Below are 13,754 nucleotides of genomic sequence, written 5' to 3'. Positions count from 1 at the left end.
CGAAAGTGGATTATGAGCCTTTACTCCAAATTATTTTATTTTACAGCTCATACGTATAAAATAGACACAGCAGTATTTGAAACAAAAATTACTGGAATTATGGAGTGTTTTTGTAGTGAGTTTGCATTATGGGTGTGTATTATTTTTTCCTTTAGGTTCACAATATTCTTGCAGAAATGGTGATGGGGGGAATGGTATTGGAGACCAACATGAATGAGATTGTTACACAAATTGATGCGCAAAATAAACTGGAGAAATCTGAGGTAAGAATGGAAGGTGCTCTAGTTAATGAAGATAGTAAGCATGATCATAAATTATGCATGATTTGTAGCTTTCACTGTTTGTCCTTCAGTATCACCCTTTAGGTACAGCTGGTATGCTTATTCGGTTTTTTTAAATGGAATATACAAATTTTAGTATGTTAAATGTTCTGTGGCTACTATCCACCAAATAGTTTTGTGCTTTCTTCTTTTAGCCATGGTCGTAACTGCCTTGGATAATTAACACAATTACAAATTCTATTGCTTAAAAAAGAAATTAATTATTTGAAAAACGCAATCAATATTTGCTTGATAAAACATTAGTCAGTAATTATCAAAGAAATCTTAGAACTAATATTTTGAAGATATATAAATTTAGCATTACAAAATTATTTCTGGAAAAGGAAATGCAAGGCAATGGAATTCTCAAGAGGAAGTTATAATAGGTGCTTAGCAAGCCCAATTACTTATTGAAAAAGGAAATTCAGTACCTTAATCTTTTGATTCTAGATCTTTCCCAAAGGTCACTCACAAGTTTGCTAAGTCACATTTTATTCAGTGATACATGTGTTTATGACTTTTATTGTATTCTATAAGAGAAAGATTTGGTTAGTTAATACATAGCTAACTTTGTGCTGTTAGATTGGATGAATGAGAACCAACCAGCATAAAATCTTACTCTAGAATTTTAATGACTTTTCCCTCATATACTAGGCTGAATGTTAGTAATGGGTATTGTAGGTAAGCCACTCAAGTTCACAATATTTTCGTTGTTTATTACTATAGCAGAGGTTTAGAAAGATGATTGGTCTTGATATCTCATTCAAAATTATACTCGTTTGAGGATTCTCTTATCTTTGGTATTTATAGTCATAGCTCAGATTAGGAAAATATAATTATAAGTACAGGTTCAGGTGTTTGGTTGTAATAATGTCAGTATTACTATAAAAGCCAACAAGATATTAAAAATATGCTAGCATCAATTTACAACAGGTGAGTTCTAAAGAATTATCTCGTTGGCACTTTAAAGGATCAGTTTAACACAATGCTATGCTCATTTGACATGAATAAAACAGGATGATGAATAGTCTGAAATCTGAGGATTAGAAACAGTTGAAACTTTGTATAAAAACATTTACCAATGTTTTATTTAAAGTTAAATAGTCTTATATTTCTTCTTATCTCAATTTACCATCCCTACTGGTTTCCCAAAGGAGAAGCTTATAACAGTAAAGAGCTTAAAATTGACTCTTTTAGGTAACTATATCTTTTGCTTGTTGTATAACCAATTTTTAAAATATTTGTTTTTGAAAAGGGAAAACATAAACTAGATTAATAGAAAAAATTTTGTTTTAGGACAAGAAGAAGGACTTAGAATATTTAGTGTGGTTTGTTTGCAATGTATTTTAAAGTATAGTACAAGATATACTATAAACTCTAAGCTATATTTTTTAAAGTCGTAAAATGATCATTTGAAAATTTTGTAATCTGTTAAACTTTGTGTTACAAAACTGTAGATATAGATTTTAAATGTCAGGAGACCGTGACACAATCCATTAATAGTCTAAAATGAATGGATATGTAGTAATTTATAAATTCTTTGTAATCATTTGTAAAAATATATCGACTTCTTGTCTGGAAATTTCACTTTTGCAGGTATGTAATTTCTTCTTCTTGTGTCTTTTTAAAAATTTTCTCCTTAGTTTGCTATATATAATATTGACAGAAGTCATGACGGACCTATAGTAATTACATAATGAATATTTGCTTTTTGATTGTCCAGTATGACTTTGTTAATGACTAGTCTTTTAAATCCGTTAAGAGCAGTAAAATGCAGAATTTAGATTTTTGATGGAAATAGTTATAAGAAACTATAAGTTAAAAATCCATTTACAGAAACAATATTATTCATAATGGTTTTGAATATTAGCAAATACTTCTATTTTTCATTCACTGATCATCTTTTAACATATTTTCAGCTATTATTTGCTACCAGATTAGTTTTCCTGTTTCTCCTTTACAGGAAAGTGTGTTTTAAATCCAATTGGGGATAAACCACAACATTATATGTTTATCAAGTGTTTCTCTATATGTGATGTCTCCTAATACTTTAGTTATAAAATAGGATACTGAGTCAAGGTGAGGCATTAAGTCCTGATCATATTTTAAGAAATCGTGTTGAAAAATAACATTGACTTTGTAACTTTTCAATAATTTTTATATATTTTAAGTATATTTGGAATGCTACCAGCTTTATTCCAGACACTGAATTATCAAAAGTTTTCATATGGGTTCCACTTCCATGTTTCTTAAATTGGTTATATCTACCAAACAAATGACTGCAGAATAATCCAGAATTTCTCAAAAGAAAATTATAAGTCTTTATTAAGCTGACTCTTACTAAACTTTAGTTAAAATTTATTATGTAAGCAAAAACTTAACAAAAAAGAATTAAAATTCAGAGTATCATGATTGATGGCAAAACCTGGTTATCATATTTTTTAAATTAATTTAAGTAATATTTAGAATAATGTGAATATCTTGGTGCCTTTAGTTTGTCAGAAATTAAAGGTTTTATTATTTTGGGTTAAAGGTAGTATATTTTCAGTGACAGTCAAAAGTAAATCAGTTTAATTCTCAATACCTAGACAGGACGAAGCAAAGATCACCCAGATCTTTAAAGAGAGAGGCAGCAAAGATGTGCTCTGAATGTATTTTACATCTATCCTGCTTTGTTAGAGAAACAGTTTATTGTAACATTGGGATCTTGGAAAAGGAGGGTTCAAGCTGGGGGGGGTTGGTGGGATTTGGGGGAAGTGTAAGAGGCACCCAGAATCTACCCAGGAATGAAAGGACTCCCTGGGGGGTGGAGGTAAGAGGGGTGGGGGTTGGGGAGACTTGATAGTTTTTATGTATTTTATGTTATTTTTAAGATGCATAAATGGGTCTGAATTTAGTCACTACTTTTTAAAAGTTAGTCTTCTTTTTTCCGAACATCCTGATCTTTCTAGCTCTTTCCGTTCTTCTCTCTTACAGACCTTTATCTTTCAATCTCCCAGACAGGACAGGTAGACAAGGTATTGCTGACTTTGAGAAAACTGTACTTTAACAAAGGGGAAAGCAAAATGATGTCAAAGGCAATTAATTATTTAGGCCAGACTCAAAAATTCTTTGTGTTACTGAACCCATATAGTCCCTGTAGCCTATTTTCCATTCTAGTTTCTCCTTGTAGTTTCTTCATCTTTTATTGGACTTAGTGTATTTTACTAGTATATCATTGATGTCATGTTTGTTCTGTTTTGTCTGCCTGCATTGTAAAAGGAAAGTTAAATTTTTTTTTAAACATTGTCATTTAACAGACAAATTACATTTTGTAGAAATGACAATCTATATATTAAAATTTAGAGTTTATTTTGAGCATTATATGGCAGAACCAATCTTAATTTAACTCTCACAGATTTTTTTCCCTCCATCTTCATAAGTTAAGAATTCTAACATAAAATTGCCTGCTAGGTTTTAGAAGCTGTAAATTTAAAAACCAAAAGCTAAACCTTCAGAGTTTTGCATACAAAGTGAGAAGCAGTGAAAGCTTAGAACAGTGAATGTTAAATAGTACCTTTTTTCCACCCAGAATGGTTTTCAGGTCTAAAGTCTTAACAGAATTGTTTTTACAAGTTTTGTTTAACAGGTGCATATTCAAAATGCTCCCAAAAAAGCAAGATCAGAAATCTTCTGAAATTTAATTAAATACTCTAAAAAATGGAATTAAATATATTGACCAAAATAAAATGAATTTCCACCATGGCAACCTTCTGACATCCAAACATGTCATAATAAGTCTCAATAAAATATTGTAAACCTTGAATATTTTTGCAAAGCATATTGGCAAATATAAGAAATGTTTTTATAGACTTCTAGCTTTACAAAACTAAATTTTCTCTGGTATTTCCTGTGCATTTTTCATACCATAAGTTAACTGAATTACTTTTGAAAAATTTTCATTTAGATGGTGATGAACACTTTTTTGTACAAGCCATTTCAGGAAAAATGAAAATGTTTATAGGCCCCTGTTTAAAAAATTTTAAAATAAAAATACTTTATTGAGTCCCATGGAGGAAAAAGAAAATATAAATTTAACAAGCTGGATTACCTATCTTACTAATTAGGAAAATGTCACTGAGAATTTGGTATTAATTTTAAACCACTAAATTATTACTTTCTGGATGTTTTTGAGAAGCAGCAACAGACAGGTAGCTTTAAATTTTCTTATCCCAAGATTATGGCCTGTATCTTGAAGCTGGGGGTACCACTTTTGGTCCCTGGAACCATATTAATCCCTAGAATACAAAATATGTAATGATGTCATTCACTTCATTGATCCAAATTACTGCCAATTTCTATGTTTTTCTTTAATTTATGTTAAATTGCTGTTTTCTAGCAAAGAACCATTAACCACTTGGGTCTCTTAACTTCCATACCTAGAACTAGTAATTAGCTTGCTTTCTTTTAATCAAGTATGTATTTTCAAACAGTGTAGAATAAGAAAAGTGGGCCTATGACATAGATGTTGGATAGTCATCTTGTGAGTTAGTTCTGCCCCTCTATATTGACATGCATATGGTTATTTCGTTTACAAAATTATGGTGAGGACCTTGAGGTCACTCATAATGGTCAAAATGAGTTGTAGTAAATTCATGAATGGCATTAGTTGGCTATATTTATTTCACACAGGCAAATTCTGTGCTTGAAATGAAATCTATAAATGAAGAGTATATAAATTGACTAGAATGTGGAAGGTTTTAAAATTTTTAAATATACTAATTTTGATTAAAAATTTTTTTAAATGCCATTTTCTTGCTCATCAGAGGATCATCATCAGCATTTCTAATCTGTGTATAATTGCAGTATTAAAGCACTGCCTTTAAAAAAGCAAAGAGCAAGCCTATCATAATTCCCCAGATTAAAAGTTATTCCATCTTACATTCAGAAATTAAAATACTGACATTTTCTATTTTGTTCAAAACCTGCTTTTAAAATCTGCCATTATTTTGTTAATGATTTTGAGTCTGAAACCATTTAATACTGTGTTTATTAATGTTGATGTTCTTTCACTTTGTTATTAGGTCGAAATTATGAATGTGCATATAGCAACTTCCAGCAGGAAGGGTGGGTGAAGGTTTTAGTATGTACCAATTTTCCCAACCTACCATCTTCTTATGCTATATTTCAAGCTTGAAAAAAATATTTTAAGATGGTAGGATGGTATTTTATGTCTAAGATGAAATATTTAGATTTTTTACTTTTCCCTTCGAGAAAGTAAATCGTTTATGCATGAGGAAAAGGGAGCTTTCAGATTTTTTTGAAGTATATTTTAGTAATACTGCTTTTTCAGTTTTGCTTGCACATATTTTGTTTATTTTTGGGTCTGGCAATTTAAAAACAAAATAAAAAACAAATCATATCCATCCATTACTATCTTTGTGATTCCAGTGCTTGAAATTTTCGAGAGTATGTCTGTATAAGTCTTCTATCTGTTTGGCCTCATTTTGGTATACTTGCAGACTTCATTTTGTTTTCTTTCTCTTAATTATGTTAATTTATTTAATCTCATGGGAGAGAAAACATGATCATTCTTTTATATACTGTACATCATACTTTCATCCAACTCATACCTTTAACTGCTTTGGATTCACATATTTGTTTTCGTTAGTGGAGTCGCTGCAGTTTACCTGCCATGGTGGTGCTCGAGTGAGATAACATAGATGGAAGCAAGTTATTTCTCCAGTAGGGGTTCATTCTTTTTATTTCTGCTTGTGTCAACTGTGTAATCTTAAATCTTTAAGAACTTTCATACTGTCAGAAATATCTTATTTTTACATTTTGAATTGTATTTGTTACTAACAAGTCATGTCAACTTAATTTTTGTAAATTTGAATGTTCAAAAATTTGAGTGTTATCTTGTCGCTTTTAGTATATCTTACTGGAAAAAAAAATCTTTACTAAGAGGAAAATTACTTTATACTTTGTGTTAGCGAACTAATTCCCTAATGGTAAATTATTTTTTACATTTTGTCTTTTGATAAAAATGTTTCAGACTTCACTGTCTTGGAAGCCTGAAAATGAAATTGATTTTAAAGCAATTTAGGTGTTGACTACCTGGTAACGTGAAGTTTTTTTTTTTAAACCGTAAATTTTTACATATAAACATTGATAGCTCATTTAGAAATCTAGTTACCGATATCAGTCCATCTAGTATATTTTTTTTACATTTTGTATTCTGTAGAATCTGATTTCTTAAAATGCTAATTAAAACTTAATTGACATACAATTACAATTTTTAACATTCATAACATTTAAATTCATGACATTCTACACAAAAGTATTGAACATGCTTGAGAAATAATTTGATTCTCTTAATTCATTTGCGTGTTCTGAATAGTTACCATCTTTTGCATGTCTATAGCTTGCTGCTTATGTTTTAGAAGAATTGTAGTTTGTTGTACTTAGAAACTTCTTTTGGTTTTACATAATAAGAACTTGGCACATATATGCTATTTAAATCAGTTGTTATATTGACTTTATGTATTCTCATTAGCAGCCAACAATCAACACCATCTTTGCTCAAAGAAACAACTTAATCTAATGGAATATAACAGGATGAATTTTTATTCTCATTTTCTTTGCTTAAGTTTGATTTAGCTAGCTGTTCATGGTACAGTATATCATGGAAAAGAAGACTTCTTGACAATTACGTTTAATTTAATACTGAAAAAGACTTTTAACTGTAAATATAAATCTAGCATCCAATAAAATATACACATACATATATTCCTGCCTTTTCTCTTAATTATAAAATCCTCTAATCATGCTTTTTAAAAATATTTATATTCAAATATCTTAACAATGCTTTTTATAGTCTGCTCATCATTTGTACCCTGTATAGAAATTTCAAAGTAAAAATAGTGGCAAATTGGTTTGTTATTTATAAAAATTACAGAATTCTTCTTCCTGGAAAATGATAATAATAGCTCCAGGATGTCTAAGTTTGTAAAATAATTTTTGTTCCCTTGGCAGACAACATACTTCCTGATTAAAGGAAGAGAGCCTACAAGATGTATTTGACCTGAATTCTTTTTTGATCCTAAACCATTCTGAATTTTGGTAGCTAAACATTGAACTTGAAATGATCAAGTTAAAGACCCCTTTGAATATGATTCATGGTACCCTAAGTAATATTTGTTTGTATCTCCATCTTTGGGGCAGTGGGAAGGAAGTGAGGTATAACAAAAACTGCATTACTTCAGGTAGGTATAAATATAGAGGTCAAATTCTTAGTTATACATCAAAAACAACTAACCCCTATTAAATTACGTAAATTGAATTCCCAGCCCTATTCAGTCTATAATTGGGTATGGAGTATTTCATCCATATCACCCCTTATCATTGTCTATGCAGACTGTATTATGAATACTATTTTACTGATTTTTCTTTTATTTCCAATTCTGACTTGATAATCCATGGCTTTTATTTCATTGCTTAACAATGTTTGTATCCTTTATTCAGCAAATAGTTTACACTGGCCTATTTTGTATCAGTCAAGATTTTTCTCAGGTAACAGCTTTATTATTACTATTTTTTTAATTAAAAAAAGAGGTAGGATTACAGAAGAGAAAAGACCCTAAAATTACAAAAACAGACTTTAAAACTAGTGTCTCTAATTACACAAACATTGTCTCATATTTGTAATCTAAGCAAAATGGAAGATTTGTTTTTTGTTGTCTGCTTTTGTGCAAGATGATGTATGCCACTGAACTGAGATGTGTTTGTTGGCTTTCCTTTATTATATAGCCTGAATAAAATTTGATGAAATTTAATTGGTGTGTAAATTAAACCTTAAATTATAAAGACTGTTGATGTACCTGTTTAAGAAAAAATTATATATATTCATTATTTTTAAGTATATTTTCTTTCAAAATTACTTCACAAAATTATAAATTTTCCTACTCATATGAAAGCCAAATATTGTACACTAATGGTACTTGAAATTGTACATATATATATATACACACACACACACTATCTTTCACATTTATGCCATTCTTTACATTTGTATTTTATAAACTAAGCATTTGTTGAATCAACCTGATAGGACAAAATATTTTTAGTCATTAATATTTTTACTTATGACCAAAAGTTAGATTGATCCTCTTGTTGCAGTTTCATTTTTAGACAAAACGGTTCTCTTTGGATTAAGGCTTTACTTTAAAGCCTGATTTTAAAAAATGTTTTAGAACTTTCCTGGAAGTTTAGCCTCTGCAGTTTTAAAAATGATTTAAAAAAATTTTTGTTTTGAAATATTTTAAGGAGTTAGCCCTAAGTAAAGAAAATAAACCAAGCATGATCTACTACTTTTAGTTTTTATTTCACAGCATGTATCAATAATAAATGCCATTTTTAAAAGCAAAAACCCCAAAATATATCATGATTGTTACAAAAGATGTTTAATAAGGAAACTAATGTAAACTATACTTTATGCTTATAGTTAGTTAAATCAAGATATAGGTGAAGATCTAGCTTTTGTCATTTGAATATTGTATATAATATCTAAGTACAGTTTAATTGGTATTAAATCTTTACATTGTTATCATTGCATGTATTCACTATATTTTTAATGTGTCAACTGTTTTCTCTTTATAGATTAGTATTTCAAAGTAACCATCCCATACCAATTCAAACTGCCATCTTGTCTAAGCTTGTTATTTGAAAATCTTTTATCATTGTCTTCCATTTTTAGTGTTTTTTAATGAGCTACATCTGAGTTGTACATTTTCTTTTTCTTTTATTTGCTTCTGTATACAGGCTGGCTTAGCAGGAGCTCCAGCCCGTGCTGTATCAGCTGTAAAGAATATGAATCTTCCTGAGATCCCAAGAAATATTAACATTGGTGACATCAGTATAAAAGTGCCAAACCTGCCCTCTTTTAAATAAAAAATTTAAAAGGCCACTCCCAGGTAAAATCCAGGGGGAAAAGTCATCTAAGTTTACCATGCAGTTGTTTACCAAAAATAGAGGAGGAGAGTCTTAACTTTTGCTCTTGGATTTAAGTCAAGGTACTGTATAGAAGTTGTGTAAAATCAGTATCGCGGTTTAATGTTGCTTTCTTGCTCAGTGATTTTCAAGGAATTGACTATTTCCAGTGTGGGTTTATTCTTTTTTTTCTAAACTGCATTCCTATGCCCACCTAAGGCATGCGTCTATATATTGGCTACATCAGTATTTTGAAAAGTGTTTGAGACATTTCTTTAAATTATGTACAACCCAAAATGTCGGTGTTTTGTATGGATCACAGTGCAGCATTCCTTAATTCTTTGTTATATGTCACAGTTGTTATTTAAAGAATCAAGTATGTATTGCATGAAGACATTATGACTTTTTTCTCTTAGTTTAAATAAACTCCAAGGTAACTGGACTTCTAAAGCACCTTTCTGTTTGCCTGATATCTACTTTAGCAATAATTTTTTTATGACCCTCTGATTCAACAAAGTAAATAAAAGTATATTTTATCATTGTTAAGCAGGTGTTAATGTTGATTTTTTAAATTTATATATATATTTTTAATAATCAGAAACTCACTGAATTATTCTAAAGCTCAGTTATTTCACAATCGAGTAGTGTATCTCATAGCACATTGTATAGACTGAGATCTAGAGTGGGAGATAACAAATATTTTTCTAAAAATTTCAAAATCTGTTTTTTATATATAGGTTTAAACCTTGCATCTGATCCCTTCTTGCTCAGATAATAAAAAATAATTTCAGCAAATAGTTGCTTTTGAACACAAAGCCCACAAGGGCTACCCTCGACTATTCCATCAAAAAGTCAAAGCTAAACTATTTTCTTAAGTCCTAACATTCTCATATTCTGATTTCTCATAATTGGCCCACATTTTTTATTTGGTTTTGTAAATCTTGTAAACCATGAGTAGGGTTCCTCTTTTAATTCGACTGAGATTTTTCTTTTGGATCTAGTCCTTTCTTTCCAAATGATCTCTTTGAAACATTCCCTTAAGTTTGTGGCATGTACAAATTTTACTCCAAGGACTCTGGGATATAAGAAAAGCCATTTTATTCTAAATAAAATTAATCTGGCTGTAAGCCTCATTCTGTTGAGGCAACGGGAAATTCAGTCTGTGATTATTGGGAGGTCCATCAGTTCATCGATGGGTCAAGTCTTAGAGGAAGGTTATGCAAAGCAGAACATTCAGGGTGATTCCTGGTCTTCAGTCATTTGACAAATGTTTAAATGATTACTGTGCTAAGTTAATAAATCCTGCTCTCATGGAGTCATATATACCATTCCACACAGAGTGCCTGGCAATATTTTTCCTCCTTTCTCTTTTTCCTTTGCTTTTTTGGAAAAAATATGGGAAGATTGTTTTGGTTTGGTTTAGATGTGCCAGAATTAAGGAAACCTCTGGGCCAGATCATACTTTAACTTCAATAAACAGTCAAAAGGGTTTCATTTCCCATTATATTTTATGAAATGTAATGCCCAGACAACCAATCACCCTTCTTTCTTTCTTTTCCCCCTCCTCTATGATTTATAGAGTGAGTAGGGGAGCACATCTCTGATGAAGTAACATTTGAGTGAAAACCTGAAAGAAGTAAGGAGGAAGTCATGGCGATTCATGGAGCAAGAGTAATCCAGACAGAGGAAATAGCAAATGGCAAGGCCCAGAGATGAAAAGACATGCTTGAGATGTTTGAAAAACATCAAGGAACTAATAGAATGGGCAAAAGAGAGAGTGAGTTATTTAATGGTCCTTGCTATAAAATCATTCAGTGTTTATTCATGGATGGTACAATAAAGGATATTAAATAACTTTGTAAACTTTGTAATATTTAGGGAAGTAGCAGGGCAGAAATTTTCAGTTAAATATAGGCTATTAAACACATTTATGTTAGCGCTCTCTCAAACCATACTAAAGTGACAGTAAGGAACTTTTTAAAAATAATATAGACCCAAAGGGACAAAATCAGATGATAACAGCTGTAAAATTTTGGAAGCTGGAAAACTTATGAATGAATGGTATATAACTGAGAAAACCTGAGAAAGCTGAGATTTAAGTTGGCAGTAGAATAACTGTGGAAGTATGTGGATTTACACTGAAAACCCTGACAGATTTTAGGAGTGAAGATACTAGTAGGACTGAAAATAGAAATACCTAGAAGTCTATTCTTTTCACTACGTCACAAACCTTAGTAATTGCTCTTGCCTCTCATTCACCCCTGCAGGGGATTACAGGTGCAAGCACAGCTAAGGGCAGGGGTATTGAACTAGGAGCCAGGAAATTACCCTAAAGACCACATTCTTATTGGTGGGGCCTCAACTCACTTTTTCCCCACAGCAGCCAGATTGTTGGCATCCAGATTTATACCCCACTCCACTCTATTCTCGGCAGGAGAGTCTAGCCTATTCCACAGGGAAATTAGCCCAAGAGAAAAGTCCTACAATAAATGATGTTTTAAATTTCCCCATTGATATGGAATATCCGTATCATCCTCCACCTATTGAAAAGCCTCTCCCATGCACATAGACCTTCCCAGACAGGTTTTTAGGACCTCACACATGAGCAGACAGGCACAGATCATCAAACACTTAAGTGTTGCTAATATGAAAGGTAGAGACCTATGCAAACAGCATAATCAAACTAATAGGAAAGACCTTTTAAAAATGTAAAGTTGTCATTACTGGCCCCAGGATATCAAATACCCCTTGTGTATCACTTCAGAATCTTCTTGGTCCCAGCACTTACTCTAGCCACTGCTGCAGTAACCAATTCTTCATGGTCTTGGACCAGCTCCACCCAACTACAGTTAGACCTTGCGGTGTTTTTGGTCCTAGCTATAAACTCCTGTTCCCTGCCCTGGACTTCTCTGCCAACCCAGTTGGAATGTTGCAGGAACCCTTTGACATTCTTGTATGCACAATTTGTTGGTAGTGGAAAATTAACACACGTGTGAGTGGAATAGGTACTTCTTCATTTTGTATCTTAGACAGGAGATCTGAGAATATTTTTAAAAGATTTCTCAGAAACTCTAGGGGATTGAGAGCCAGTTGCCTCCATCCTTTTGTTTGTTTGTTTGTTTTGCCTCCCTTTAGTCCCTACCTTCCTGGGATGACATTCCCCTCAAAATTGCCTGTGCATAAGCCTTTTTCACAGACTCTGCTTTCAGGGAACCCATACTAAGACACCTTGGAAAATAAGAAAAGATCAAGAATAGGAGCAAGAAGAGAACATTTGGGGAACAAGATGAAGCTCTTGGATATATTTTAAAATATTATAAAATTGAATATTCAACAAAGGAATGGATGAGAAAGTTGAGAGGATTCCCAGAAAGTAGAAAAGAAAATAAATGGAAAAGAAAAGAGTTGGAGGATCACTCCAGGTAATCAACTATGTGACCAGTAGGAATTTCAGAACAGGAATAATAAAGCAAAATAAATGTAAGGAAGACAATTATTTTAAAAACATCTTTTTAAAAAGATTACATGGATCATAAGAATATGAGTGCCCAGATTGAAGCACCCATAGGGCATTTGGCAATGAATGATAAAAGGGCCTATACCAACGTACCTGGTTGCATAATTAAAAAACATCAGAGATAAGGCCTACATCTTAAAATCTATGGTGAGGGAGGGATAAAAACAGGTCACAGAGGATCGAAAATCAAAAGACAGAACTGATTTCAAAGATCTGAAGAGAAATAATTTTAAACCCAGAATTCTGTGTCTGGTCAAATTTTCAGTTATGTGTGAGGTTATAATGAAAATGTTTTCATAGATGCAAAGCCTAAAAAAAAAAGTATTTCTCATTCCCATTTAGAAAGCTGCTGAAAGATGTGCAACTTCAAAATAAGGGAATACGTAATTAAAAAACATGGGATCTAGGAACCAATAGATGCAGCGCAGCAGAAAAAGGAAGGAAATTCACAAGATGTTGGTGAATCTCAGAACCATAGCTTTGCAACAGGCCTGTAGGACAATGCATTTAGATTGAAACAGGAAAATAGAGGGTTCAGGGAAGGATGTCTCTAAGAGAACACGTATTAGTAGATTTGGGAAATATATGTAAGGTTAAATAATTACAAATTTAGCTTGATTAGTAAGATTATTAATATAATTCTAACCTTTATATTAATAGAAATAGTTTTTACCTGAATATAACTTTAGTGTATAATACAAAAAAAATGGGGTGAGGAGGAGACTCTTCTTTCAAATAATCATATTTAAAGATAGCCGTTTCTATGGAATGTTAGGGTAAATGAACTAGATATTGTAGCTTTTAGAAGGTTACTGCACTGTCTTATAAGATATTACAAGGCAAATGTAGAATGCCCAAGAAGAAAGAGCTTTATTGTACTAAAAAGTATATAACAAAGTTTAAAAGATTTTTTTAGTGGATCTGCAAACTAAGTGGTATAATTTGAAAAG

General features: G+C 31.6%; 1 protein-coding gene across 4 annotated transcripts in view; it reads left to right on the top strand.

The window, feature by feature from the left end:
• Positions 1-9,833, top strand: part of AP3S1 (adaptor related protein complex 3 subunit sigma 1) — a 57,802-nt gene extending 47,969 nt beyond the window's left edge. For 2 of the 4 annotated variants that reach the window (XM_036225651.1, XM_016120891.2), the window contains 3 exons: positions 156-263; positions 3,297-3,337; positions 9,120-9,833. In XM_036225651.1, coding sequence (XP_036081544.1) covers positions 156-263; positions 3,297-3,332 — 144 coding nt within the window. In that variant the 3' untranslated portion in view covers positions 3,333-3,337; positions 9,120-9,833. The remainder of the gene's footprint in view (positions 1-155; positions 264-3,296; positions 3,338-9,119) is intronic. The other 2 variants (XM_016120890.2, XM_016120889.2) reach the window with 1 other exon arrangement.
• Positions 9,834-13,754: the final 3,921 nt, after the last annotated feature.

This window comes from Rousettus aegyptiacus, unplaced genomic scaffold, assembly GCF_014176215.1.
Source record: "Rousettus aegyptiacus isolate mRouAeg1 unplaced genomic scaffold, mRouAeg1.p scaffold_m13_p_8, whole genome shotgun sequence".
In the NCBI taxonomy this organism is placed as follows: Eukaryota; Metazoa; Chordata; class Mammalia; order Chiroptera; family Pteropodidae; genus Rousettus; species Rousettus aegyptiacus.
This window is presented reverse-complemented; position numbering and strand designations above follow the sequence as displayed.